Source organism: Gymnoscopelus microlampas (assembly GCF_963454915.1).
Source record: "Gymnoscopelus microlampas genome assembly, chromosome: 24".
In the NCBI taxonomy this organism is placed as follows: domain Eukaryota; kingdom Metazoa; phylum Chordata; class Actinopteri; order Myctophiformes; family Myctophidae; genus Gymnoscopelus; species Gymnoscopelus microlampas.
The window spans coordinates 32,238,158-32,263,593 of record NC_139961.1 but is presented as its reverse complement, the minus strand read 5'-3'; the positions used below and the strand labels follow the sequence as shown (position 1 = coordinate 32,263,593).

The 25,436-nt window shown below is 43.4% G+C and overlaps 1 protein-coding gene across 5 annotated transcripts in view; it reads right to left on the bottom strand.

Annotated features, from left to right (window-relative positions):
• LOC311041177 (nck-associated protein 5-like) overlaps positions 1 to 25,436 on the bottom strand; it is a 146,321-nt gene that overhangs the window by 28,998 nt on the left and 91,887 nt on the right. For 4 of the 5 annotated variants that reach the window (XM_084051699.1, XM_084051700.1, XM_084051701.1 and 1 more), the window contains 7 exons: positions 17,242 to 17,317; positions 13,474 to 13,644; positions 10,859 to 10,927; positions 8,342 to 8,380; positions 7,981 to 8,100; positions 2,260 to 2,364; positions 127 to 312 (listed from right to left, as the gene is read on the bottom strand). In XM_084051699.1, the coding sequence (XP_083907825.1) occupies positions 127 to 312; positions 2,260 to 2,364; positions 7,981 to 8,100; positions 8,342 to 8,380; positions 10,859 to 10,927; positions 13,474 to 13,644; positions 17,242 to 17,317 (766 nt within the window). Of the gene's footprint in view, positions 1 to 126; positions 313 to 2,259; positions 2,365 to 7,980; positions 8,101 to 8,341; positions 8,381 to 10,858; positions 10,928 to 13,473; positions 13,645 to 17,241; positions 17,318 to 22,454; positions 22,916 to 25,436 lie in introns of those variants that run through there. The other variant, XM_084051702.1, reaches the window with a different exon arrangement.

The following is a 25,436-nucleotide window of genomic DNA, read 5'->3' as shown; positions in this document are numbered from 1 at the left end:
CATCATCCGTTCACCCCAATTATTATACTTCATCAACACGCATATTAAAACAATCTTGGAGGATGTCTCTGCATTAGATTTTCAAGTTACCAGCTTGATGCCAAACATTCAGACAGGCATGCGTACCATTTTCCCACAGGAGCGTCCATCATTCCAGGTGTATGAGCCGCTGGAGTATTCACTGCAGGCACTTGACAGGGACAGCTCACTGCTGCTACAGCTGCTGCGCGGGTACACAGGCGCCGGCGCGGTCAGACTCGACTGGCTCAGACACTTGGCGGGGAGGTACGCCTTCCCGTTTGGCTGGACTTCCTGTGAGACATGTCAAAGCAGGAGTTGATTTAGCCCCGTAGAACCAGATCCGTTCTGTAAATAAATATCCCACTCTCTCATTCGGGTTTGTGTCGCCCCCCCGCATCATCCTGTCCTGTCTGGGTTTATTTCGCAATAATGACCGGCTCACAGTACATTATGCATGACATGTCATGCAATCAGAGAGTGAGTAATGAGTTTAGGGATGCTCATAACCATCCTAGTGTCCCTATTCTCTGCATGTCAGAATCGGTGAACACTTTTTCAATTTGGCGAACACTCAGCAGAATAAGATGAACATTCAGTGTAAATAGCCGATCAACAAGCTCACAATGCATTGTGTTATAAACTTGTAAATCGTCTGTTTCCGGTGAAGACATTTGGTGTACAGGGAAAAAAAGAATTAGATCAAGTGTAGAACCCTGAGCCACTCCATTTTAATAGCTTTTTTTTTTTTTTTTTTCTGAGATCTGATGTTCATAGTGAGAGAACACTATGCAACATGATTGTCTTGAATGTGCTCCACCGTGGAGCGCAGTTAGAGCAAGTCCCATAGGCGCGGGTTTTTAGCTGCGGCGGACCCAGGATCGAGTTATGATTTTTTTCTACTGTGCCACCTAGGATATCATAACATCATAAAAAAGGTAAGAACATTTTCGGGCGAAATTCTCCTTTTTGTTGAGTGAGTTGATGCGTTCATGGACACAGTGTCAGTGCTAGAAGAGACTTGATTGTCATCAGGTGAAAGGGGCATTATCGTGTCATCCCTGGGGGAGGGGAAATTACTTTTCTGCACTCACCCAGCAGATGGCTCGATCAGATGAGTGTTTGGTGGAGAGCTGTTAGGGGTTAAGTGTCTTGCTCAGGGACACTTGGACATGTAGACGGGCGGGGCGAGGGCCAAACAAGTGACCTTCTCATTTCACCTACTCTACGCTACGGCCGCACAGCAGGTAAAGCGGACAATGAAAGGGAATCGATCTCAAGAAGGGAGAAGTCCAGATGGCTCTGGCGACAATGACATTCAGACATTCAGACGGTAGTCTGAGCGCGGTTCAGCTGTGAATTCTATGACGCACGTCTTGGCGTCAGAGATGGCTTTATGCTGTGCAGCGTGCTCATCATTTTCTCGAAAACTTTTGTCATTAACCAGGGCAAGGCGAAATATTACTTACAAAATAATTGATAGCGATGTGTAATGTACTAATAACACTATTGAGACATGCATATCCCACCACAGTGCTCTGCCTCTGTGCTTAGTAATTAGAAATCACACGCTCATCTGTAATTAGAAATCACACGCTCATCTGCAACCCAACAGATGTTTTTCATTTAATGTCTCATTCCAAAGTGCAATGCAAATGAATAGTTTCAGTCAGCAAGTTAGCATTTTTGACAAATAAGCAAAAATCATTCCTAAACAAATGACGTTTATTTGTGTGTTATCACCTACCCTATTGAGGTAGGAACACTATTTCCCCATATTTACCCAACAGCTTGATGGTTTATAATCTTTTACTGTGTGTGGGCCATTATTATTTAATTTAGTCCCCCGCCCGTCTTGAAGCACACGTGTTTATCAGGTGACATTCTCGAGGGGGGCAAAGGTTAAAAGATTGGGGCAAATTCATTTCCAGACCTTAATGCATAATACATAAGATGACTAATGTACCACACTGTCCCGTGGAGTCATTTTTACTGATGATGAGTCTCAATCGATGCCTTTCTGGTAACGCGACAGGGATTTATTTCTTTTAGAGCCAAGTGATACTCTCTGCTCTGCTTGCTGAGAGGGACGGGTCAAGTCTCCAAATGGTTGGCCCTTTGTATTTTAATATCCGGTAATGATTTCTTGGGGCAACTGCACATCAGTATACAGTGTGGTACCTGGACACTACACGAGGTCACAGAGCTAGAACATTTTCAATTACTCCGCATTGAGCTTACATGAGACGGGGGGTCTGCATTCCTGGAAAGAAGGCCGCCTTTGCTTCTCTCTGGCTCCAGAAGCAAATCTGCCGCAGACAGATCCATGATCCGAGAGTGGAGTTTCTGAAAGGCAGGATAAAGACGGACAGAATTTGAACCACTTTCAACCAGGCGTCCCTATTTTGGGCATGTCATCATTTCAAACATGTTGAAAAGTTTAAAAAAAAGAAAGACAAAAAAAAACTTAACAGCCCCTCTACAAGCTCACTGTCATGAAGCGACACCTGAGCTTGTACAGTAGATCGGCTATTTTTGCTATTCATCAAATGACAAAGTATGTCAAAGCATATGGGAGTCAGTATAGCGTTATAGAGTACCTGCTTGTTGGAAAAAGCAAGATCACAATGGGAATACAGTGATAACAAAAAAAGAACTATGTGACACTTCTGCTTCCAATATCAAAGATTAGCATTGTGCCAACTGGCAGAAAACTAATTTTATTTACCAAAAATTAGAATAATCATAACACTAATGCAGTTTCCAACAAAAAAACTGCCAAATGAATCATTAGTAATTTTCCAAGGCTGGCGTCATCACGCAGGGCCATACAGTGTGGTTTTCACTGTCTAGCAATTACTTTTAATGCTGTCATTCATTCTATTCCACTGCTTTTATGTCTTCTTATAGGCTGCTTAGAATAATACATGCATAGAATAAGTCAATAATCTTATAATAAAACCTAACAAAGAATAAGTCAATAATTTCATAATAAAACCTAACAAAGAATAAGTCAATAATTGTATATGAATAATAAAGGCAATATAAGTTCTCACTATCTGAGGAGAAATGCTTGTGCACTTAATGGTTGTTTGTGATCAACTAAATTGATCACCTCAATATACGTATAGCCAAATCAGATCACAAGTAGATTAAAACAAAATAGGTGGTTGGTTGTTGGGAACGAGAAATGAACAGAAAAACGAAATACGAAAAAATTCTGTTGTGTATTTGCATTTGTTATTGTCCTAGATGTGGTCTATAACACTATGCATCTCTCCCTATTAAAATCCCCCCTCCGCCCCTAGTAAATAAACAAATAAATAAATGGAAAGAAATGTGCTTGATATATGAGCAAGCTGAAACAATGATTTATAAATTATATCAGATAAATCCTAAACAAATATAATTTGGAATCTTCTCATCTGGCTATTTACTTAAGTTGAGCTGCAGATTTAGAGCGGAGCCCTCTGGCCCTTTCCAGCGATCCCATGCAGGGCCCCTGTATTCCAGTCTTTACACCAAGTCATTAATGTCATCCGTTGGAAATAATTAATGTGAATGAGAAATAATTGCATTGGGGAGTAAGGGATTCCTTTTAAGTTCATACACCAATTTGTGTCGGTCCGTTCTCCCCCGTTCCGTTCTTTAACTCTTGCACACCAGAGGGAAGGATATAAAATCCAAATACATTTCCACATATTAATCTCAGACCTAATTACAGCTCAGTTCCCGGCGCTCAGATCAACTGAAATATGCTGAAACAAAACATTTGATATTATGCCGCATATCCTGCCCAGGGTGAGTGTAATGCTCATTCGGGGAGTGTATGTATAATATACAGAGAAATACAATTTCTCTACTCCAATATTTATCATTATTAGCTTTCCGACATTAAAATTAAACACATTGTCCTTCTTCGTTCCCCCGTGCTGCAAGACCCACGCAGAGTGAGTTAGGAGAGATCTGTCGAGAAAACTGCACGGTGTAAAAGACAAAGTCACCTCCAACAATTTCTTATGGAAACTTCAGCCATAAAACCTGACTATGGTGTCTACAAATAGCACAATAATAATAATAATACAAAAATAAATAATAAAGAATTTAAGAATTAAATCACAAATGAATAAATTAAATTATTTCTCATTTTACTCACACATATACAGTATGATTATCTTAGACACTGCTTAAGTGGCCAGTAGTGTTGATTGTATGCTTGTGAAAGAAGCTTTCTAAACAAATTAACTACCCCAACCCACATTGTGTTGAAACTGGAAGTCAAACGTTACGCCTACTTTTCCTCTCAGGCAAATTGCAGCTAAACGGCCGCAGACAAAACAGAATGGGCCCACATTTGTCTCTCCTCTCTTGACTTTCATCACTGCACACAAAAGCAAGAGAGTGCTTTTCCGTGTACCGTATTATTATGAGCCCACCAGATAGACCTTTAGTCCGGATGATGGCTCTTCAGATACGGCTTTACACCAGGCGAAATGAGGAAAGTGAGATATTCTGGCCTTGCACTCTGAGAGATGCAGCGATACTGATGCTATGGAAACTGACCCAGACCCCTGATCCATACACACGCACACGCACACGCTCATCGAATAGATAAGGTAATGGACAATCTTCTATTCTGAGACATTGTTAACCATTAAGCTCTGCATTGATGCGTTCAAAACTGCTTTATATATTATAACTTTGATTTGGCCCTGTGGAGTGTGAAGTCACTTGTCAGGTTGTCTCCCACGTCTCCTAAGGATTTGCTTTGACAAATCGTCTTTAAAACTACCCCAAAACACATCATTTATTTCATGCAAATTCCATTGCAGCAATATCCTTTATACCCACAACCTACAACTTTTCTCTCTTGATATGAAAGGTTTGATTTTGTGTTTCACTGGAATGCTTCTGGCATATCACAATTTAAAACTTCAAGGGACGCATCGAGCCGGATCGGAGCCGGTTGCCGTCCTAATTCTTTACTAGTTTGGACTTTAACGTGACAGATGGCTTCTCTTTCTAGCTCTGAAGCCCTTTAGTTGAACAGCCGCATCACTCAGTGCCATCACGCCCGTCCGGTTCGTCCACATGGGATGGGAGTGGCTTAAGTGTCATGGGGAGGGAGTGATCTTATCGTAGGGTGCAGGATTTCACCTCCTCAGCATCCTCATCAAGGATTCAGTCGATAATGTCACAAGGCCATTGGGGGGGGGTTGGATATGACGAGTGGGTGGACAGGACCAGCCCGGGTGTACACTTCTTGAAATGAGGGCCTCGCCAAGGGCAAAGTCACTGTCGTAGGCTCGTCAAAATGCGTGATAGTACAGTAGGTCTTCCTCTCATCCCCATGAACTGACTGACAGTGGTCGAAAGACAGATAGACACGTGCTAAAAAGGGCTCTCACACACACACACACACACACACACACACACACACACACGCATGCACGCACACATGCACACATGCACACACTGAGCTCACCTTCTGTCCTGTCCTCCATTACCTGATCTACGTCTGATTCATCTATTCTCAACTATTATGTCGATCCCAGGTCTCCTGCAAAGAGGAATCCCCACTTGCGAAGGGAGATATGCAGCTTCTGGTCTTCAGGCAGGACTTCTCTGCTACACTTATATTAAAGGTTCTATTTACTTAGAACTCAGGTTATGTGTTGTTTACTATGTCCTTGGGGCTCTGAGGTTGCCTGGCAAAGACCCGTCGATTGTCACAGTAATTGGCAACTCAAGTACCACATGTTTGTCACTTTCAATAAGGCTACATAAATGGAAAGGATTATTAGGCTGGTATATAATTGTGACTAATTAGTCCCCCTGATGAAGAGTTGATACGTTGGTTTGTTTGCCTTGCTTAATGAAATAAATCCTTAATTTTTGCCTTGCTTTTTCCACGACTGCCTACACCACTAGGTGATTAAATCAAGCAAGACTTCTTGGATTTATTTTTCATACTCTCTAAAAACTTTGTCAATTTCCCTGTACATAAATTATCACGGTATAAGTTGAATGCCTACAAAGGTGTACGTGCCTGGTGGGCGTCGTTACCTTCCCAATGAAGCGATTGTGATTTCTTATCAGAGAAACTCAAGATGCCCATTGGGGAGAAGAGTACATTTAATTACTGATAAGCAAGCGTTCAGAGTTGGGAAATGGTACACTCACTGTGGGTGATTAAGTCAGCCACTATACCTGAGACTCCAGGAATGAACAGAAATGAGAATACTGTGGTCCTTTTTCCATGCAAGAATGTCATTGCAGGATTTGTGACCAGTCGTTGCAGACACTGGTCTTTCATGAGTGTTTTTCATGAGTGTTTTTCGAGAGACGAGAAAAACACTGCAAAGCTGTTGTAGATCAGCTGTTTGCCAAATGTTCGCCCCCAGAATAGGGCCGCTAAAGTGAGTGTATTTTGTATTCAATTCAATAATTATGCCAGCCAGAAGCACATGCCTTCTTGTGTGATTTAGACAAAGACATCTTACAGCAATGTCTACATTTTTCTGCGGTTCTAACATTCGGCAAGTAAAATAATAAAAGAGATTAATATCTGAGAAGGGACTCTGGAGACTTTGTGAGATTTGACAAACAAATATTTCTATATCTGTCCTATGCTTGTGTGCTACTAACCCCTCATAATGAACGCATTGCTACGGGTGAATCACCAGACTTTGCTTGAAAGAGAATCGTTCCACAGTGAATGTAGTAGCCTTGGTTAACAGACTTTATTTTTTTACGGTGAATGTGACGCATGCAAAACCTGCGAGCTTGAGAACAGACCGGTCACTGCATCAGTCAGCAGTGACAGTGAATATCCAAGAGTAAACAGTGGGCGAGCAGCGAGCACACACGCGCACACACACACACACACACACACACACACACACACACACACACACACACACACACACACACACACACACACACACACACACACACACACACACACACACACACACACACACACACACACACACACACACACACACACACACTCCGGAGTTCGAGACTAAATCTGGTGTCCAAGTACTTCGCCTCTTAAACATGGGGTTAAAACCATGCTCTTTCTCTATCTATCTTTAATAACATGCTCCCTCTTTCCATTCTTAACGCCATGCTCTCTCTTTCTCTCTCTCTCTTCATTCTTAACACTGTGGTCGTTTTACACTGTTATTGCACCTGACATGGGGAACTTGAAGTGACTATGACCAGAACTACACTTAACAGCCCATTCAGTCTCTCTTTAGGCAGTCTCTCTCTCCCCCCCCCACCCCCCCCCCCCCCCCTTAGAAGTATCCGCTATCTCCTCCCTTTCCATTTTCACTCTCTCTCTCCAGTCTCCACCTTATCTCTCCTTGCTCGTCTCTCTCACTCTGGCTCTCTTCTCCTGATGGACTGACAGCCCCCCCTAACCTTATCCTTTGGCAGGCTCCATTTTCCACGTCTCATATTAACGGCATGGAGTCAGACGCGGTGGCGGTCTGGCCGCTGTAATGTCAGTAATTTTCTGACGGCGGTGTCTCGAGGTAACACGGAGCAGACCAATTCCAGCTGCTCTGACATAATCTTGCGAGATAATTTTGCTGTGTCGATTCGCATTGTAATGGAATGGAGGGGGGGAAAAAGTCTTATTTGTTTACATTCTGATGATTATTCAGCTGATTATTTTTGTAGTAAGAACAAGCTGGGAAAGACAGAAAACAAGGTTAACAGGTTTTCTTTTAAGGTTAGGGTTAGGTTTTTTTGTGTGAGAAATGCTCATTGGGAACCGGTACACAGTAAACTCTAGCTGCTCCCCAGGCGCTGTATTAATGTAATAGCGCCCACTGCTGATAATAGTTAGTATGGGTCAATTTCATGTACTGTACTGTATGTGCAAAATAAATATGCAGGGACAAAAAAGACCAGAAAAGAGAGGGGACTACATTAGTGTTATAACTGTACCTGGAGAAGCAGGTCTGAAGCGGGCTTGACCCTCTGCTGAAACAGAATGCTCATGGTTCGGTTCTGCTGTTCCAGGTCAAATACGCGCGTCCGTAGCTTCAGACATTCCTCTCTCAGATCCTGCACAGAGTACAGCTCTCATCAGTAACTTGCATGGAGTCAAATATGTAAATATATCTAAATATCTGTGCAACCTGATTGAATGTGTGAACTCCACAGCTGATGATGGATAACAGAGTTAATCTAATGACTTTCATAGAGTTTACATAGTCACTGGATAATTACATTTATTTATTATTAATTCTATGCGCAGTGCTCCGAGATTGGAGCTAAAGCGTTTCCGTGGAAACAGTAGACAAACCTTTTGGGTGAGAAGCGCCTGCACAACTTGATTGGCAACCTTGAGACAGAGACAAAAAGGAAAACACAGTGAAATCATTATTTGGCTGCTTTGGCACAAATGTGGGTGTATTTGAGAGACAGAGAGAAACAAAATGTGTGTGTGCTGTGCACTCATGCTGACAGATGTTTGTGCGTGCGTGCGTGTGCACATTTCAAAAGGCCCTAGTCATAGCTGATCCAGTGAGCAAGTATTAACCACTTTAATCCTAGCATCCCAATTTTGGACATGTCATTATAGGCAAAAAGTGGACAATTTAAAATTATTGTTTGAAAATATCACATTGAAAATAGTTTGAAAATAGATTGGCTAAATAATGGATACATTTTTAATCATTTAGAAACGTAAATGGTTAAGGGAGGCCCCATTCAGGGGCCAGACCGGGACAGACCGGAGCGCACACACATCTTTCACAATGTTTAATTGCTCTATCGACAGCACAGGCCTGACGTAGGGTCAGAGGCGTGCCGGGCACAAGTGTTGTTGTGCCTGGGCCTCTCGGTCTCCCGGTGGCTCACACCTGCCTGCAGCGTGGACCACAAAGGCCATCGACCGGCGACTCCGATTACCGGCCATTGATTGCTCATTAATATGCCGCGAGGCCACACTGGCTTCTCCGAGGTGTCTGCTCTCGCTCCGTATCGAACCGGCGAGGAACGGGAGGAAATATGATGAAGTGAGCAGTAAAAAGCGTAAAGGCAAATGCTCCACTTCAGCCCCGGTCGTTTAAGGGCTGAAGACGTGTGAAGACGGACCACCGCAACGGCCCCAAACCAGATAGAAAATGAACGAGAGACTAAATAGAGCCACAAATAAGGACGCCCACACAATCCCCCTCACCACCTTAAAAAAATAAGCAAAGAAAAGTTAAACAAGCAGCCGGTCTCATTTGAAAATAACCGTTCCTTCTGTTAGGCAGATTCTTTGTCTGCAGTCATTATGAGTGAGGCGGCCTGCGGTGGAGGCTGCTAGAGAGACGCGTGGACCCCTGTCATCAAAACAGCATCATTAGTGAGCCTCACTTCAAGGAAGCCACACGGGAAACACGATTGACGGCTGAACCGAGATGTCCTAGCCAGGGTGTGGGCAGGGAGGTGTACGGGAAAATGCGGTTGTGTTTGTTTATACCATCCCAACAGCAGCCACGGAGGACGCAGGCTTTCACACAAAATACAAACCGCAGGGATCCCTCTCCCTTGCTTCCTGTCTCGACCCCCCCCCCCCCCCCCCATTCATCCATCGCCTATCTTGTTTTTTCTTCCACAAATGTCTCTCTCTTACGTGTTTCCTTCCAAACTTCACATACATTTTTCTCTTTCGCTTTCACCCTACATCTATCTCTCCACCAGCTCTCCCTTTCTATCCGTGGCAGGCTGGAGTGTGTTGGGTTTTAGCAGGACATATTGCCGGTGATGGACAGTAATGAAATGCATTTACTTGAGTACTGTAATTGAGTAGATTTTTGGAGTATCTGTACTTTACTTGAGTGTTTGTATTTGTGGATACTTGACTTTCACTCCACTACATTTCAAAGACATTGTACTTTTGACTCTACTACATTTCTAGGAAGGGAAAAAGTACATTATGAAATAAACACTTAAGCCCTATTTCAAATAGAGTGAAAATAGCAGTTCTGCAAGCCCACAACACGTCATGATGCGAAGCGTTGTGAGCTTGTAGATCTGTCATTTTCATCTATTATATCTTTTGAAAATGTCTGGAAAATCTTCTGAATCTGAATTTGTATAGAAAATGTATAACTTTCAATACAGCAATGCATTAATACTTTTCTAATTTGCACTTTTGAATACTTAGTATTCACATTTGTGCCTTTAACTCAAGTACAAATATGACAGAGTAACTTTCACTTGTAGTCGAGTGATATTTGACCAGGAGTTTCTATACTTTGACTCAAGTACAGGGGGTTGAGTACTTTGTCCACAGCTGCACTCCTGCAGGGACTCTGCAACTGGTCCCGGCTGGTTTGACGGGATGTTTAATCCCATCATGTGGGTTCTTCAGGCAGAGCTGGGTAAACAACACTTTCCCTCCAGCTCTCACGAATAAATAGAGGGCCCAGAGTACCATTGTTACCACAAACCATGGTTCATACAGGGTTGCAGCGTAAGCTACTCAACAGCACCCATTCTTGGGATGATTAAAATGTTTACTATAAAGTCTGAAAAATTGATTATTTTTTTCAGCCGTGTTGCCAAGCAAAGGGGGAAAAAATCCAATTCAAGTGTCTCTTAATGTATTTTGCAGCTTATGCGCGTATATTTTGCAATACATGCACATGCTGCCAAACTCTTGCATTATAAAACGAAAAAGAAGGAAGATTCAATAACTTTGCGAAGTAAGGACGACTTCAATGTCTGACTCATTCTTCATGGCCTGAATCATGCTTTGTGCGCTACTGCCCTTGAATGAGGTTTGTTGCTGAAGGCCAGGGTGAACAAAACCTTTGACCAAACTCACCTCATCCAGACAGCGTTCATACTGTTCCCTTTGAGTCTCGTTCTCCGAGGCCAAGGTAGAGTTCTGATCCTGCAGGTCAAACACACACACACACACACACACACACACACACACGGTCAGAATAGCAAACAACCTTGCAGTGACTTTAGATATAGTTGATACAACAACCGATGATCACATCAGAAATAATGACCAAACACGAGGCGGGCTTCACAAAGGTCATGTGTCAAACTATTAGTTCCATAAAAGGTCAAGGGGACGGAAGAACGGCTGGTGAACTTTGCAGCGGCGCATTTGGAGTTTGGAGGCTAATATGAATATTTCCTCGTCTTTGGCGGAGCGCTACTGCTTCACCTTTACGGTGGCGCTCTATCGATCGCAGTGGTTTGCAATTTGTCCGAGGCAGTGGCGAGGGGGGGTATTAGGGGCTGTCAGTTTGTTGTCAGGCGGCAGCGCCTGCTTCTGTTGCCCCATGCCCTTTGAGTAGGAACCACCAGTCTTGTGATTAAAACAAGGGAAACTTAATTACACCCCCGCACAACAATGTCATTTTGTGCAATCTGGTTTGGGGGAGCGCAGCACAGCTGTTGCTGCAAAAATGTCAAAATTGGGTAAAGTAAGAGAACACTATGTTCCTGTTCCACTAGATTGTTTTAAACGAATCTACAACAAAAGCCTCAATCATCTGGAGTGCGTGTCTGTTCAGTGAGAGGAATTCGATTCGTGGGCTAGTGCTAAGAACTTGGAGATAGTCAAATAATGTTTCCGTGATCTACACAAACCTTCAGTGTTAATTTATCCATTTGTAACTGTAAGAGTGTACTTATACTAGTGTAAACTCGCTCTATATGGAACATAAAGCGGCCTCACTTAATTGACAACATAAAGAGACATTTCAGCAATAATACTCGAGAGGGATTGCTATCCCCTGAGATGTACAATTTTTCCCAGTCTGAAGTCGGTTAACTTCATATTATTTGACAGCTGACAGCAGTTGCTAGGTTACAGGTATATGGTAAGGTAAGCAGGGCAAATTGATACGTTTATAGAATGCTTTTATAGAGAGATATTTGAATTCATAAGAATGCCTCTTATCAAAATATAAGGTCAGGGCGGTGGTGTAATTAACAACGTGGCTGGAAACACGTTTTGTAAAAAATGTTGTACATCCTAATATTCAGTCACAATAATCTCTTCCGTCAAAGAAAAATGACTGAAATCATTTCTTCACCCACCTGCTCGCTACAGTATATTACCTTCCATTATATGAAACAAAAGAGGGGTTTAATTTACCCACGGTACAGAGGAAATGCAATTGCAATCTAAACCTTTTCTTTTCTCGCAATATACAATTTGAACTTTTGCAAAGAGATGCTAGTTATAGGAGGTGGCTGCGTGCCTGCCATGTTAATGGAGTATATCAGTGGTGCTGTGGAAATAAGACCCGGGCAGCGCTTACTTAGTGTCAGCGCCATTTATACACAGTGCAGGGCAGTGATGTATTGCCTCAGCGCTGCTCGCGTTGCTATTGCGGGTGTAGCATCCATCACATGCGCGGCGGGATGGAATAAAATGGCAGATAACTTTGGATAAAGCCATTTAGAAACGTAACGTTTGGCTAATGTGCCGCTCTCCAGCGGTCAGCCAGACAGGTTGGCTGTACTTCCTGCCATTCCAGGAAGATAAGTCGCAGTCACACAGGGTCGTAAGGCAACAGGCAATTATCTGCCATGTTGCTGTAATTAGCTGCAGCCTCCATTCATGTCAGGTAGAAGTTATGTCACTGGAACACTGGCAAGAACCAGAGAATGAAGGCCTGCACCTAATGCTTATGCTGAGTTGCACGTCGGTGTAGCGCACCGAAAATAGCTGATGTACAAGCTCACAACGTGGCTATTTTCAGTGTGCAACACGATGCACAGCCAAGTATAAATCTGGCATTAGTGTGGCAGTGGCTCAGGAGGTAGAGCGGCCATACTGAGTAGGTAATTAAAAGTCGCAAACGGCAGATATTTATACGTAACAAGTTTACCACTCCTTTTAAACAATAAGATACAATTTTGTGATCCGTGGGGGGAGATTATGTAAATCTGCCCATACTGTATGTTTTTGTTCCTTAAACCGTGCAGTTCACGAGTTAAACCGTGCAGTTCAGAGAGTATCCGTGTGTTGGATCCCCAAATTTGAGTACCTTGCCCATAAGAACCCTTCTGGAGTTGTTATAACAGCCGAACATTCCGCGAAAATAGGTAAACGTGTGTCTGTGTGTGTGTGTACGTGCATGTGATAGTGACTTCACTTGAGATAATCAGCAGTGATTTACTCTGTGATTGGTGCAAAGTGGTGTGCAGCTCTTCCCCCTGAGCACTGAGCTAAACAAAAGGGAGGCGGGGCTACAGCCAGGGACCCTGATGTGACATGTATAGGATCATGTTGCGCTAGTCTCCGAACGAAAGACCACTCGGGAGTCTGTCGAGCTGTCACGCCTTCAGACAAAACAAAACCTTGAGGAGGGGCAGACAGCCGGCAGGACTCGGTCACACGGGAAAAGAAAAGGAAGGACGGATGGACGGACGCAACGACGGCAACAACAAACAGTGGTGAGTGTCTCCTACCTCCAGGGCCTTGAGGCGCTCCAGGAGGTTGTTGGTTTTGTCTCTCTCCTCTTCCGATTGGCTGCCGTCGGTTTCAGCACTTGGGACGGACCCTGGATCCGATGACTGCGGATCGGCTGGCTCTTCCTCGGGGCCGTCGTGCTGCTTGTGCGCCTCTTCTGAGAGTTTATCCTGATGAAAACACACACACACACACACACACACACACACACACACACACACACACACACACACACACACACACACACACACACACACACACACACACACACACACACACACACACACACACACACACACACACACACACACACAGTGAGAAAGGGATAGATGGGGATTGGGGAGACAGAGAGGAAGATAAGAAGATAGAAAAAAAGGCTAGAAAGTAGAGGTGAGACTTAATTTAAGTAAGAAGAAAACATTAAAACAGAGGGAGGAATGTTAAACGACAGAAAAAGACAGAATTCCTGAAGCAGAAAGGCTGGAGGATGAAGCTTATTTCTCTGTTATTTTCGGCACTGCACAAGGAATGAATAAGGCTCGAAGACAAGCAGCTTCAGCAACACTGCAACTCCAAAACATCCCTTAATCCCTAATCATGTTTCACTGGTTTACCCAAGGACTGGCTGTGACCTTGACAACTCTCCTCTTATCTCCGATATGGAGTCCTTACAATCCCCCCAACCCCCCGTCATGCTCTCTCTCTCTTTCTCTCTCTGTCTCTTCATGTTGCAACTCTTTTTCTGCCTTTCCCTCCCAGCGTTCTTCTCTCTCCGCCTGCTACCTCTCTCTTTCCCTCCATCTCTCTCTTCTCTGTCTCTGTCTCTCTCTTTCACTCATCAAATCAATAGCCTTTTCCACTCAAATACATACAATAATGCACACGCCCAGAAAATAGAAACACACACGTTTTCTTGATACAAAATATACATTTTATATGCATAATTTGATGTATTGCATATTATGTTTCTTGCAGGTAGTTTCAACATTAGTTTTTTTTACGCTGTGGCTCTGCAGGAGGCTAGCCGTCTAAGAGAGTAAGAGTCACAGGTCTGTGTTTCTGTTTGTCTCTGTGTCTGTCTGTGTGTCCGGAGCTAATCTCACAAACTGGTGGACCGATCATCGACATATTTCTTGTGTACACTGTCAGTAGGCCACAGAAGTACCTACACTATTTTTTCTCTTTAATTGGACATGTTTTATACTTAAAAAATATATATATTTAATACAATATTTCATAACAGACAACCTTGCCCAAATTTAGAGTCATACATGATACTTGAAGTAAAGCAATACAATGCTCAAAAGCATGTGATTATGATTTCCTCTACTTTACGAGGATCACTGAAATGCCAGGTGTATCCTGAAGGTACCATATTGCCTCACGCTGATGAGTAAACATCAGAAAAGAGACAATTGTCATTCTTAGCAATTTATGAGCTCCAAACACATTATATTCCGGTAAACAGCAACAATGGCACATATCTTGCTTCCTTCACTTTCACAAGCATTCTGCTGTTTAGTGAATATCTCTTTCCTATAGTGTGATCAGGAGTCAGTGGGCTGGGAAAAGCTGTCACTGGTCAATGAGGTTTGAATGAAGTAATGGTACCTTTTGGAGGGATGTCACCTCGTGGCCTGATGTATGGCTGTGCATGTGCGTTACATTTTTCATTCCCGCCTGGCTTTGACACATCATTGTCAAGCCTGGGGATAACAGTTACCTCCGTGGTTAATGCTCCAGACAAAGTCATGCTTAGCCACAGTGATGGATGGAAGTATCTCCACACTGCCTTATACCCAAATGCAGCAGAGAGCCAGTGTTGCCCCTTCCCCTCTCTCCTAATAGGAATTGGAAATAACGTCCTTCGTGAGCACTTTTTGTTTTCAACTCGATCAAATCTCGACTAAACACATTAGGCTTTCAATCTTGTCTGATTCCATCAGACAATTGTGTTAGAAATGATACTTTATAAACAAAGCTTTCATGTTTTGCTTTTGGAATGTCATTGGCATTCATAGGCTGTTAACCAAAAAGGTGTTCAAGGTAAGTGATCTTTTTTTTGCTAAAATAAGTATTAAATAGCTCTATATTGTGATAGTAATCATTGCTATGCAGTGTTTGTTCAATAACAGGAGTCTCGCTGTCTCTCCAGCTTTTTAGAAAACAGAAAATGCATTTTCAGGTTGGGATATCTTGTCCAAAAGAATCACTACCTTTATCTCAATGGAGAGAATACAGCTGCACAGTAGAATAACTCTTCAATTATGTAGCAACAACGGACAAACAGGTAGTGTATCGTAATATTTATAGATTAATCATACAACAGATAAGGTTGTCTTTTAACCACATGAACCCTCGCATCCCTATTCTGGGCATTCTGCAACAACAAGCAAACATTCGGTTAATGACTGTGCAGCAACTGTTGATCACTGTTTAGATTATTTACAGCGATAGCCACTGTATTAAGTCTCAGTTCATTCATTTATCCTACAATGAACCAACCATCTCTGTTTATTAATGATTTGTAGTCTTTCCAAACATTTCATCAATTCAAGCAAGGATGCAGCAAAAAGAAAATAAAAGAAAAAATGACTTTTGCAATTGCCACATCTGCATACACATCACTGTGGAATTATGCTAAAATAATCCTTCTACCCAGCATCAGATTATAAACTGCGCTGTTGCCGAGCAGGAAATGAAAACGTCACACACACCCCCCCCCATATGTGCGACGGATCTGTCCCCAACGGGCGTTCGTTCGTTCGTGCCACATGACGGACTCTGAGGATATCTGTCCCTCTCTGGATCATTCTCCTGGTCGCTAATCCCTCGCTCGGTAATCCACTCTTGTTTATTAACATGTAGGATGCTGTTATCCGTCTACAATGAAAGCATGTAAGCAATCAGCAGCTATCTGGCTGTTTCAAATGGCCTGCCCAGGTTGCAAGATCCACCGCTTTGAAACGCAACACGCCACAGGGTGAACAAACAGCCAACACAACAACCCCACTAATCACATCTGCATTAGCCTCTGTGGAATGCACATGTGGCGAGACAGCCACCATTACGACATTCATATTTGACTCTGGCCGTTTTTCTTTAAATGTATGACCATCAATTCAGTTTTACACTTTTGTTCTCCCTCTCTTTCCTTCTCTCTCTCGCTCTCTCTCTCTCTGACTCACTGCTTTTCATAATTTTTTCTCCTTTTTTAGTAACTGGAATGCACAGTGTGCAGTCTGATCTGCAAATGTATATATATTCATATAGCTACAACATAATGAATGTAACGCCAACATGGCAATACATCACATTGCATCATCATCGTGCACTGAATTAGCCAGAGGCAGCAGTACAACAACACTGCGATAATGCGCATGTCGCATTGCATCATCATCATCATCATCATCTTCATGCACGGAATGAGGCAGAGGCAGCACTGTTACGTGCAACTCAAGTAAATAGGCTACCTGGAAGTTGCAACGTGCGATGTGTGACCTTAACGGTGACCTCTGCCTGTCGCTCAGAATGTTTTCCCACTCAATCTCAGCCTCCACACTCCTGACCACAGCAGCACTTCTTCCTCGTGCATAACATGGTCAGTAGCGAACTGTTCAACACGGGGAGCTCTGCTTGTTGTCTCTCTCTCAGTTCCCTTCACTTTTATTACACTTTTTTACAGTGTAATCACTGTAATTGTATTATTTTATTATTACAACCTACGTGGGAATAAGCAGCAGCAATGCAAACGCAAGGTTTGTTACCTTGTAGGCCTTCATGATGTCCATTGTGTCCACAGCCCCCTGGTTCTGCAGCAGTGACCGCACTGTCTCTTCCATCCTGCGCACGCACACGCACACGCACACACACACACACACACACACACACACACAGAGAGAAGAGGACATGTTTCAGTGAAAAAATGTGCATTACAGCAGTACATACAATAATAACAACCTAATGTTACTGTATTTCATAAATACTATTTGAATAACTGAGTACTATTTTCTTTGAACATGTCTTTCATAATGATCTGATCGGAGAGTTGATCACCCAGTCCAGTGATTCTCACATAACGAGGACTGGAATACACAGGCACATGGCATAGCTGTGTGAACCCCAGCATGCCTATTCTGGGGGAAACATTCGCCCAAAAATAGCAGATACAGAATGCGTCTGATTTGATTAGATTTTGGTAAAAGGAATACAAGTAAACACAATATAACTTAAACCCAGGATAAACACATAAAAGCGTAATAAAACACTTATTTACAATGTGTTCCTGCAACTTGGCGAAGATATTTGGTATAGACGGAAAAAAGCAGTCAGAGTACAGACTAGAGGGTTTAAGTGGTTAATGACCTGGTAAACTGAACAGAATATGGCATTTACTGACATCTGTGCGTGCATGTGTGTGTGTGTGTGTGTGTGTGTGTGTGTGTGTGTGTGTGTGTGTGTGTGTGTGTGTGTGTGTGTGTGTGTGTGTGTGTGTGTGTGTGTGTGTGTGTGCGCGCGTGCGTGCGTGCGCGAGTGTGAATGTGTGTGCGTGCATGTGATAGTGATAGATAGTGATAGGTATGGAAGTGCAATCACAGAGGTAAACGCTGTGTGATTAAATGACCTTGACCTTGAAGGTAATTGCCTACTGAAAACAATCCACACTTCTATTTGTGCAGCTAGGATTCAGATGCAAAACAGCTACCAAACAGACAGCGCTTGGAAGAAAAACACCACCCATCTGTTCCTCTTTCCATTTAAACTCAAGTTTGACCCTCAAGGAACTGAGTTCCTATTTCGGTCTTAGAAAAGCGCTTCACCTCCAGATACTGTACGTGAGATATGACCAAGATATGTGATCAAGATCTGCCCTTGGAACCAACTGGGGACTCAACGTTCACAATAGAAAGAAATAGGAACATAAAAAAACATGCTGACATTCAACAGCTGTGGATGGAGAGGAGATCATTGCTCTTGATTAAAAATGAGTTGCCACTGTAGTACTGGGCACTGGGCGCATCTGGTGTTTGGCACCTCAACAGTATATGTACATTATGACAAGATTGTGAGGATGTATGTTAGAGCCTTTGCTTTCTCTAGGTTTGAGTGCTATCCAGATCTGACTCACTAAACCAATTCAAAAGCAAAACAAAACAGAAAAAAAGGACATGTAGTTTGGCATTGAGCTCATAAACCTTAGGCTATGGGACAATTTCTTTGACTATTTAACTTCCCTGACACATTGGAGGGCCGCTGGGCTGAGAGTTACCGCAGGCACGGCAAAGATACTGCAGGGCAGGGTCTAGACAGCCTGACCTGCACTAAAGCAAGATGTAATCATGCCTCTAGTGCAGTAGTTCCCAAACTTTTCCGAGGCATGTCAAGGATATGCCAAGGATTTCCATGCAAAACAGCCATAGCCTCTGGTTGTGGCACCCCTGTTGCAAAATGGCTTTAAAAAATAGATAAATAGCCGATTTACAAACTCACAACGTGGCAACACGTTGTGACCTTGTAGTTCTGCTATTTTTGATATTTTCAACACATTTCTGAAAATGTTTGACCATTTTTGTAAAAAAATACGGATGCCAACAATCTTAATTTGAACTAAAATAAATGAAAAAAAAAAATACATTTTCTCCCCCCCCCCCCTCTCCTTTCCAATAGGCCCACTTGGTGGCCCACCTGGGGGGCATGGCCACCACTTTGAACACCACTGCTCTAGTGTACAGCCCGAGAGACAGGCCAGCATGGTGGCAGGCTGCTCCAGCCACCGCGTTAGACACCACACTTAGACACTGTGTCAGCACAATGCATAGAGTACAAGAATACATGACATCCAGGGCCACGGGAGGCCGGGGGCTCCATGACCGGGTCAAGGACAAAAGTGACAGTTGTGATCAGCAGGGGCAAGTGGATAAACTGAGGCTGAAGAGCTTTACGGACAGAAAGTCGATAGGCTGGTGGCTGTACCTGAATCGCAAAGTATCTGAAACGTCTCATGGAGGAAGGAATAGATTGATTCGTTGGCAATGGACTTTGTCTTGTTTATACGTGGTAATGATCTACACCCAGTCACCCACACACAGGCACAAACCCCATACATACATACATACATAAACATACAGGCCAAACAAAACAAGGGATTTTGAAATATAGAACGTATAGAATATGTAAGAATAATATGCAAAAATCACTTTTTAATTGTATCCTGCTACCACACAGGGCCAGATATCCATAAAGATATCCATAACTTCCAGACAACACGTCAGTGTGCAGACCAGCAGCTGGCAAGACCCCACTGACCTCTACATAATTAAGTGGCAGGATGGTTAAAAAAAAAAAAAAAAAGACGAAAAAAAAAAAAGCCCCGGCAGCTTGAGGATTTGGGGCTGTTTCGGCACGCCGACATGCACACACCTGAATGAGGCCCTTTGTGCTTCTAAATAAGAGTGGTATGGAATGCCGGAGGACGCTTCCATTTGAGTGTCACCTGTCACTCACAGCAGGCAGTGGTGTAAAGTACCTAAGCACATTTACTCAAGTACTGTACTTAAGTACAGTTTTGAGGTATTTTTACTTTATTGGAGTATTTCCAATTTTCAGCACTTTTACTTCTACTCCACTACATCTCAGAGGCAAATATTGTACTTTTACTCCACTAGAATTATTTGAAAACTTTTACTAGTTACTTTGTAGATTTTGATTATTATTACAAAACATACACTAACCACTTTAGCCCTATACATTTTTGGCCATTTGAAAATAGCCGATCTACAAGCTCACAGATTGCTCAGAAGCTCACTGACAGCAGGCATAGATAGTATAATCATGTGGCGTTCCCGCTGCATGGCAGCCACAGATATCTGAATGCTTGAATGACTGCAAAGACTTAAACCCTCTAGTCTTAGTGAAACAGACTTGAGTTACAACTGTACTTGGACTGCTTTTTTCCCCCCCCGTCTACACCAAATCTCTTCAGCAAAAATAGCGTTGGGGCGCGTTGTGAGCTTGTAGAAATTCTATTTTTGGGCGAATGTTCCCCCCAGAATTGGCAGGCTGGGGTTCAAGTGGTTAACGTGGACTGAAACCTTCCAGACTGGGTGGGACTGGTTTGAAGACGCTTCTCGGCGTCGGGTGAACGTGTGCCAACAAAAAACACATGGTGATACATGAAGGACACTTTGTATCTACTCTATAATCTGTAGTGCCTCAGCAATTAAATCAGGAAATTTCCTCCACCGAGCGTTAAAATTACCTGTTCTGGAAGGCAATGTCAGCAGTAACACTGCAGTGAAATTCACGATTTTACTGGTATCTCCTAATAAATTATAAATTATAAAGTACAAAAATAATAATGAAGTTATTCTGTCTGTCTATCTATTCTACATTATCTGATACAAAGCTTCAAGTTGTGGCACACAGTTACTGTGTGAAGAAGTACATTAACAACTTGGGGCTGGGGGCAATATTACTCTATTTTATTATTGTGATTTGTGATAACTGGGTTTAGGTTGAGCGGCTAGTAATTCTTCTCTCATTTTCTCCTGTGACTCACACATTGCAACAAAACAAATAAGAATGCCTCGGACAATTACCTCCAGATAATCCCATTTGACGGTGCACTGATTGCTAATGGCAATAAATAGCACATAATACCATCTCTTCATAATAATCAATGAAGTAATAGTTCATTACAAAGTACTGGGGAGATTTAAGTCACGGCTGAAATGTAAATGTGTGGATAACCATATCTATATTCCCCGCAGAGGGAGATAATGAACAAAGCACATTAGAGCAAATCTCCTGCAAAGTAATCACGGAAAACACATTAAGTGTCTCCACACAATATGCTTCATAGGAAATGCAAAACTACTAGGGGTTCAACAATACATTTTCCTCGAAGAAATGTAATTAATCGGGATTAATCTAATTATTAACCACATAAAATACCCAACAAAGATGGTTTGTAGTCTGAAGCTGATTGGTGACTAATGCCATCGGCCTGAAAGCCTTTTCACAAGTGAGAGAACAAACTTTATTTCTGTATTTACATCCGATTTCGACATAATTGCACAAAACCATTCACAGCAGGCTACAACAAATATACCCAAAAAGACAACAACAATACAAAAAGTAGTATAGTGGAAAAAGTTGTGCCTTCCTCATTGAGCAAGGGAGGGGTTGGGGATTCGGGGTGAGGGACGTTTTGCTGACCCCAACACGGCCCAAGCTGAATTTCAAACGCGCAGCTCATCAGAAGGCCAGGAAGTACAATTAAGACTCAATCAATGTTCAGCCTGAGGTCGACCAGTGGCCCATCCAACCTCCACCCACCACCCACCAAACATCCACAAGCTGCCAAGCGGGCTTTTGATGGGGCAGCGTGCTACTGAGGTGAACAAGGAACGTTTGATGTCATCAGAATGCACCGGTGGTGCCTGCTTACACGCAGGGCGATTAGAGGTGAGGCGCTGCATCCTCTCTCTCTCTCACACACACACACACACTGTCTGGCTGGTTAACAAGCATCGGTCATTATCGTATAGCCACAGGCCTATTCAAATGTCAAAAGACTTGCCTAACACCCCCCACCGCTGCCCCCTGCTTCCTGCTCCATTTTGTCACCGACATGACAGGAATGTGTCCGTCGATGGTGGTGTATGTGAGGACAAAGTTGGTGTTGAATCTCGCTTTGATGCTGTGCCTTCCCTGAACTTGTCTCCATGTCAACTTCCCAGCTGCCTATCACAGTGCAACGTGTGGAGGGGAGTGGTGTTTCCCACTCCCACTGCAAAAACACATTTCTTTTAAAGCTAATAACTGAAAACCAGTAGCAGAATAAATCTTTACCGAAAGAAGTCTGTGGATAATTGAACAAGGCATATTGTTACAACTGCACAACTGCAGATGGTCAAGTTCATCAACAGAAATGCACCAAAACATTTCTATAGTAAAGTTTACTACAGTTACAACTCACCCCATCTTGAATCTTCCTCCATTTTTAATGCTGCCGTTTTTCCGGAACAACGCCAGAAATACCGCACAGAAACCCCTGAGCTCCATGAGCAGTACAGACATGTGAACGCACGCACAAGCGCGCCACTCGCTGCCGTCACAGCACTGGAGTGACCCAGACCGCTGACTGCTCTAATGTGGGTCTCTGTGGTTAAAAATAAATAAATAAAATAGGCCATCCAGTCATCATATAAGCCTGAGTGATCCCCCCGCCCCTCCATCGACAGTGATGAACATGTTCAGTCTCTCCGCCCCGGGGTCATGGAATCACCCTGATGACGAGTCGGCCCTCTTCTCATTTTATTCTCGCTGCCGTGTCATTATCCAACACGGGCTCTTCCGAAGACAGCGGACTGGCAGCCAAACCCTCTCCCATATGTCCCATGTTAAGACCCTCCAGCAGCAAAGAAGGACCTGCTGGGAGGCAGGCCTGGTGGTAGAATCAGAGGTGGGGATGGACGGAGGGATGGAGTGGATAGAACGAGGGGGGATCTCCCCCCTGGCCTTGTTGGTCACAGTCAAGGGATGTGTGTGTGGATGTATGTCTGTCTGTAACAGACATATGGGGCTTTATTGGCTCCCTGGGGATTAAGAGGATTTACCAAAAACCAACACTTTCCGTGCTAGACAAGCGATTGCAGGCGCATCCTGTCATTACACTTGCCGTATGATGAGAGATCCCGGCTAAACACAGACCCAGTGAATGTACGCCCTTCACACACACACACACACACACACACACACACACACACACACACACACACACACACACACACACACACACACACACACACACACACACACACACACACACACACACACACACACACACACACAATTTTGGAAAAGACTCAAGTGCTATAATTTTCTTCTTTTTTCCTTGCCTTTGTCTTTCTCAACTCGATCTTATACGTTTGTACTTGAACGCACTCTGATGATAAGATCATAGATTTGGCGAGATTTGCTTTAATTATCCATTAATTTAATGAGACGTTCTTGTCTACAAAAGCGAAGTACACCCAAATCACAGAATCACACACTAATCAAAAGTAATCTGCCCAGAGCCTAGAATTGAAAGAATTCCATGTTTCACATTGACAGGACGGTCTGGTGTGACACGGCACACTTTGCTCACTCTATGTCTCCCTTTGGTCACACTCTCACTCTGTCAACACTTTGAGAAGCTCAGGTCAACCAATACCCCACTAATCAGATTTGACATATGAACAATGAGGGAAAAACCCAAATCCTGGTGAAATCGAAACAAGGAGAACAATCACCTGCTTGTGTGTCTGAATTGAGGCCATTAGCGCCCCTCGTGGGACCAATATTTGGCCGCAATCGCCTTATATGACCCCGGTGGGCCCCATGCAGCATGCAGTCCGCTTTGGCATGGGAATATCCCATTCTTCTCCTCAGAATTGGTTCCGGCAAATCTCCGCATATATGCACGCCCACCAGGCTAATTACCCAGCTTAGCCTAACGTTAAGCCATATCTATCCTCTTTAAGCATTTGTTTGGTTTTGCATTTCTCTCTCCCCACGGAGCTCATGCACAGGGGGCCATTCTGCAGAGGGGAAGGACACGTTCCAAATGAGGGGGAGATAAATAGCCTTTCCACAGATTTATTGCAAGGCATCCAGTTTAGTGTTGTGAGGACAGCTTGGAGCAGTAAAAAGCACAGAGGTCAGTCATGCACGTTATAGCGGGGTAGCATTACAAAGATCCTCACCCTTATGGCCACTGACTTTTGTCGGGCACCTTTGACCCCTTCAATGAGGGCCACGTGACGGGTTGAGATGCCCGAGGAAAAAAAAGTGTTTAGTGTGTTCAGACATTCATATTTCACTCAATGGCTTAATGGTGAAGCTCAGAATGCAATAGTCTTGCAATCACCGTTTTCAGCACATGAAATTAAAGTGACGGATGGATGGAGCCAGCTGTATGTAAGTTAAATAGATTCCATATAAAACACTTTCGACCCCCCTCCCCGGACGTCAAAGGAAGCTTGTAACGAATGAGCCATCGTTTTATCATAAAATCAAGCTCTTGCCTCTTAATGCAACATCCTATTAGATTATACAAGAATGTTTGCCCCCCATGGAGACAGGAAGATAGATAGAGACAGCCTGTCTGTCTGGATGTCTAGATGTCTGACATTCATACAGAGAAACAGACGGAGATGGAGACAGACACAGACGTGGAGACAGAGACGCCAGTGGGAAGTCTGGTTTGGAATGCCAGTGTGAATCCCTTTGGTCACACCAGGAGCCACAGCTGACCCACAACTGCTCCTCCATTTACCACTGGGAACGTGGGGATGGAAGACTGGAAGATGGCTGAGTGGGAGATAAGGCACAGCGGATGAGGTCTACAGTCATCAGAGGCCCCGTGAGCATTGTCTACACCTCTGGAGGATATTTCCCTCGTTAGTTCTTCTGCTACCAGCACTTCTCTCCTTCTGTTCAGTGCATGTGATCATTCCAGAATCAAAGTGATGTTGTCCAGGTGCTTTATGTCAGCTTATTCTTCTTATTGTTGACTATTATTGCCGGTAATGTTGGGATTGGAGCTTAATGCGCGTTTCCACTTATTAAGCGCCATTATATATGTGCCTAAGATGGATATGTGAATGTGATGTTAGCACTGAGAGGAAAAGCACGGCTTAATATAATCAGCCACTGATTGAGACAACAATGATATCATACAGAATGTTGACTTGTATTTTCTGCAGAGAAGTGATGATCTCTGCTAACTTCTGGATTTTCAGAAACAGAATTAGCCCGCATCGCTTAGTCACATAGGTCTTGACTGAACTCAATGAATATGTGTGTCAGCCCCAACGAATATCATCTATATGGCATCCATAAGGTCAGGGCATATCCTATGTCATTTGCCTGGAGGCTACAATCAGTGAGCAACAACAGTCCCACAAGCCAACGA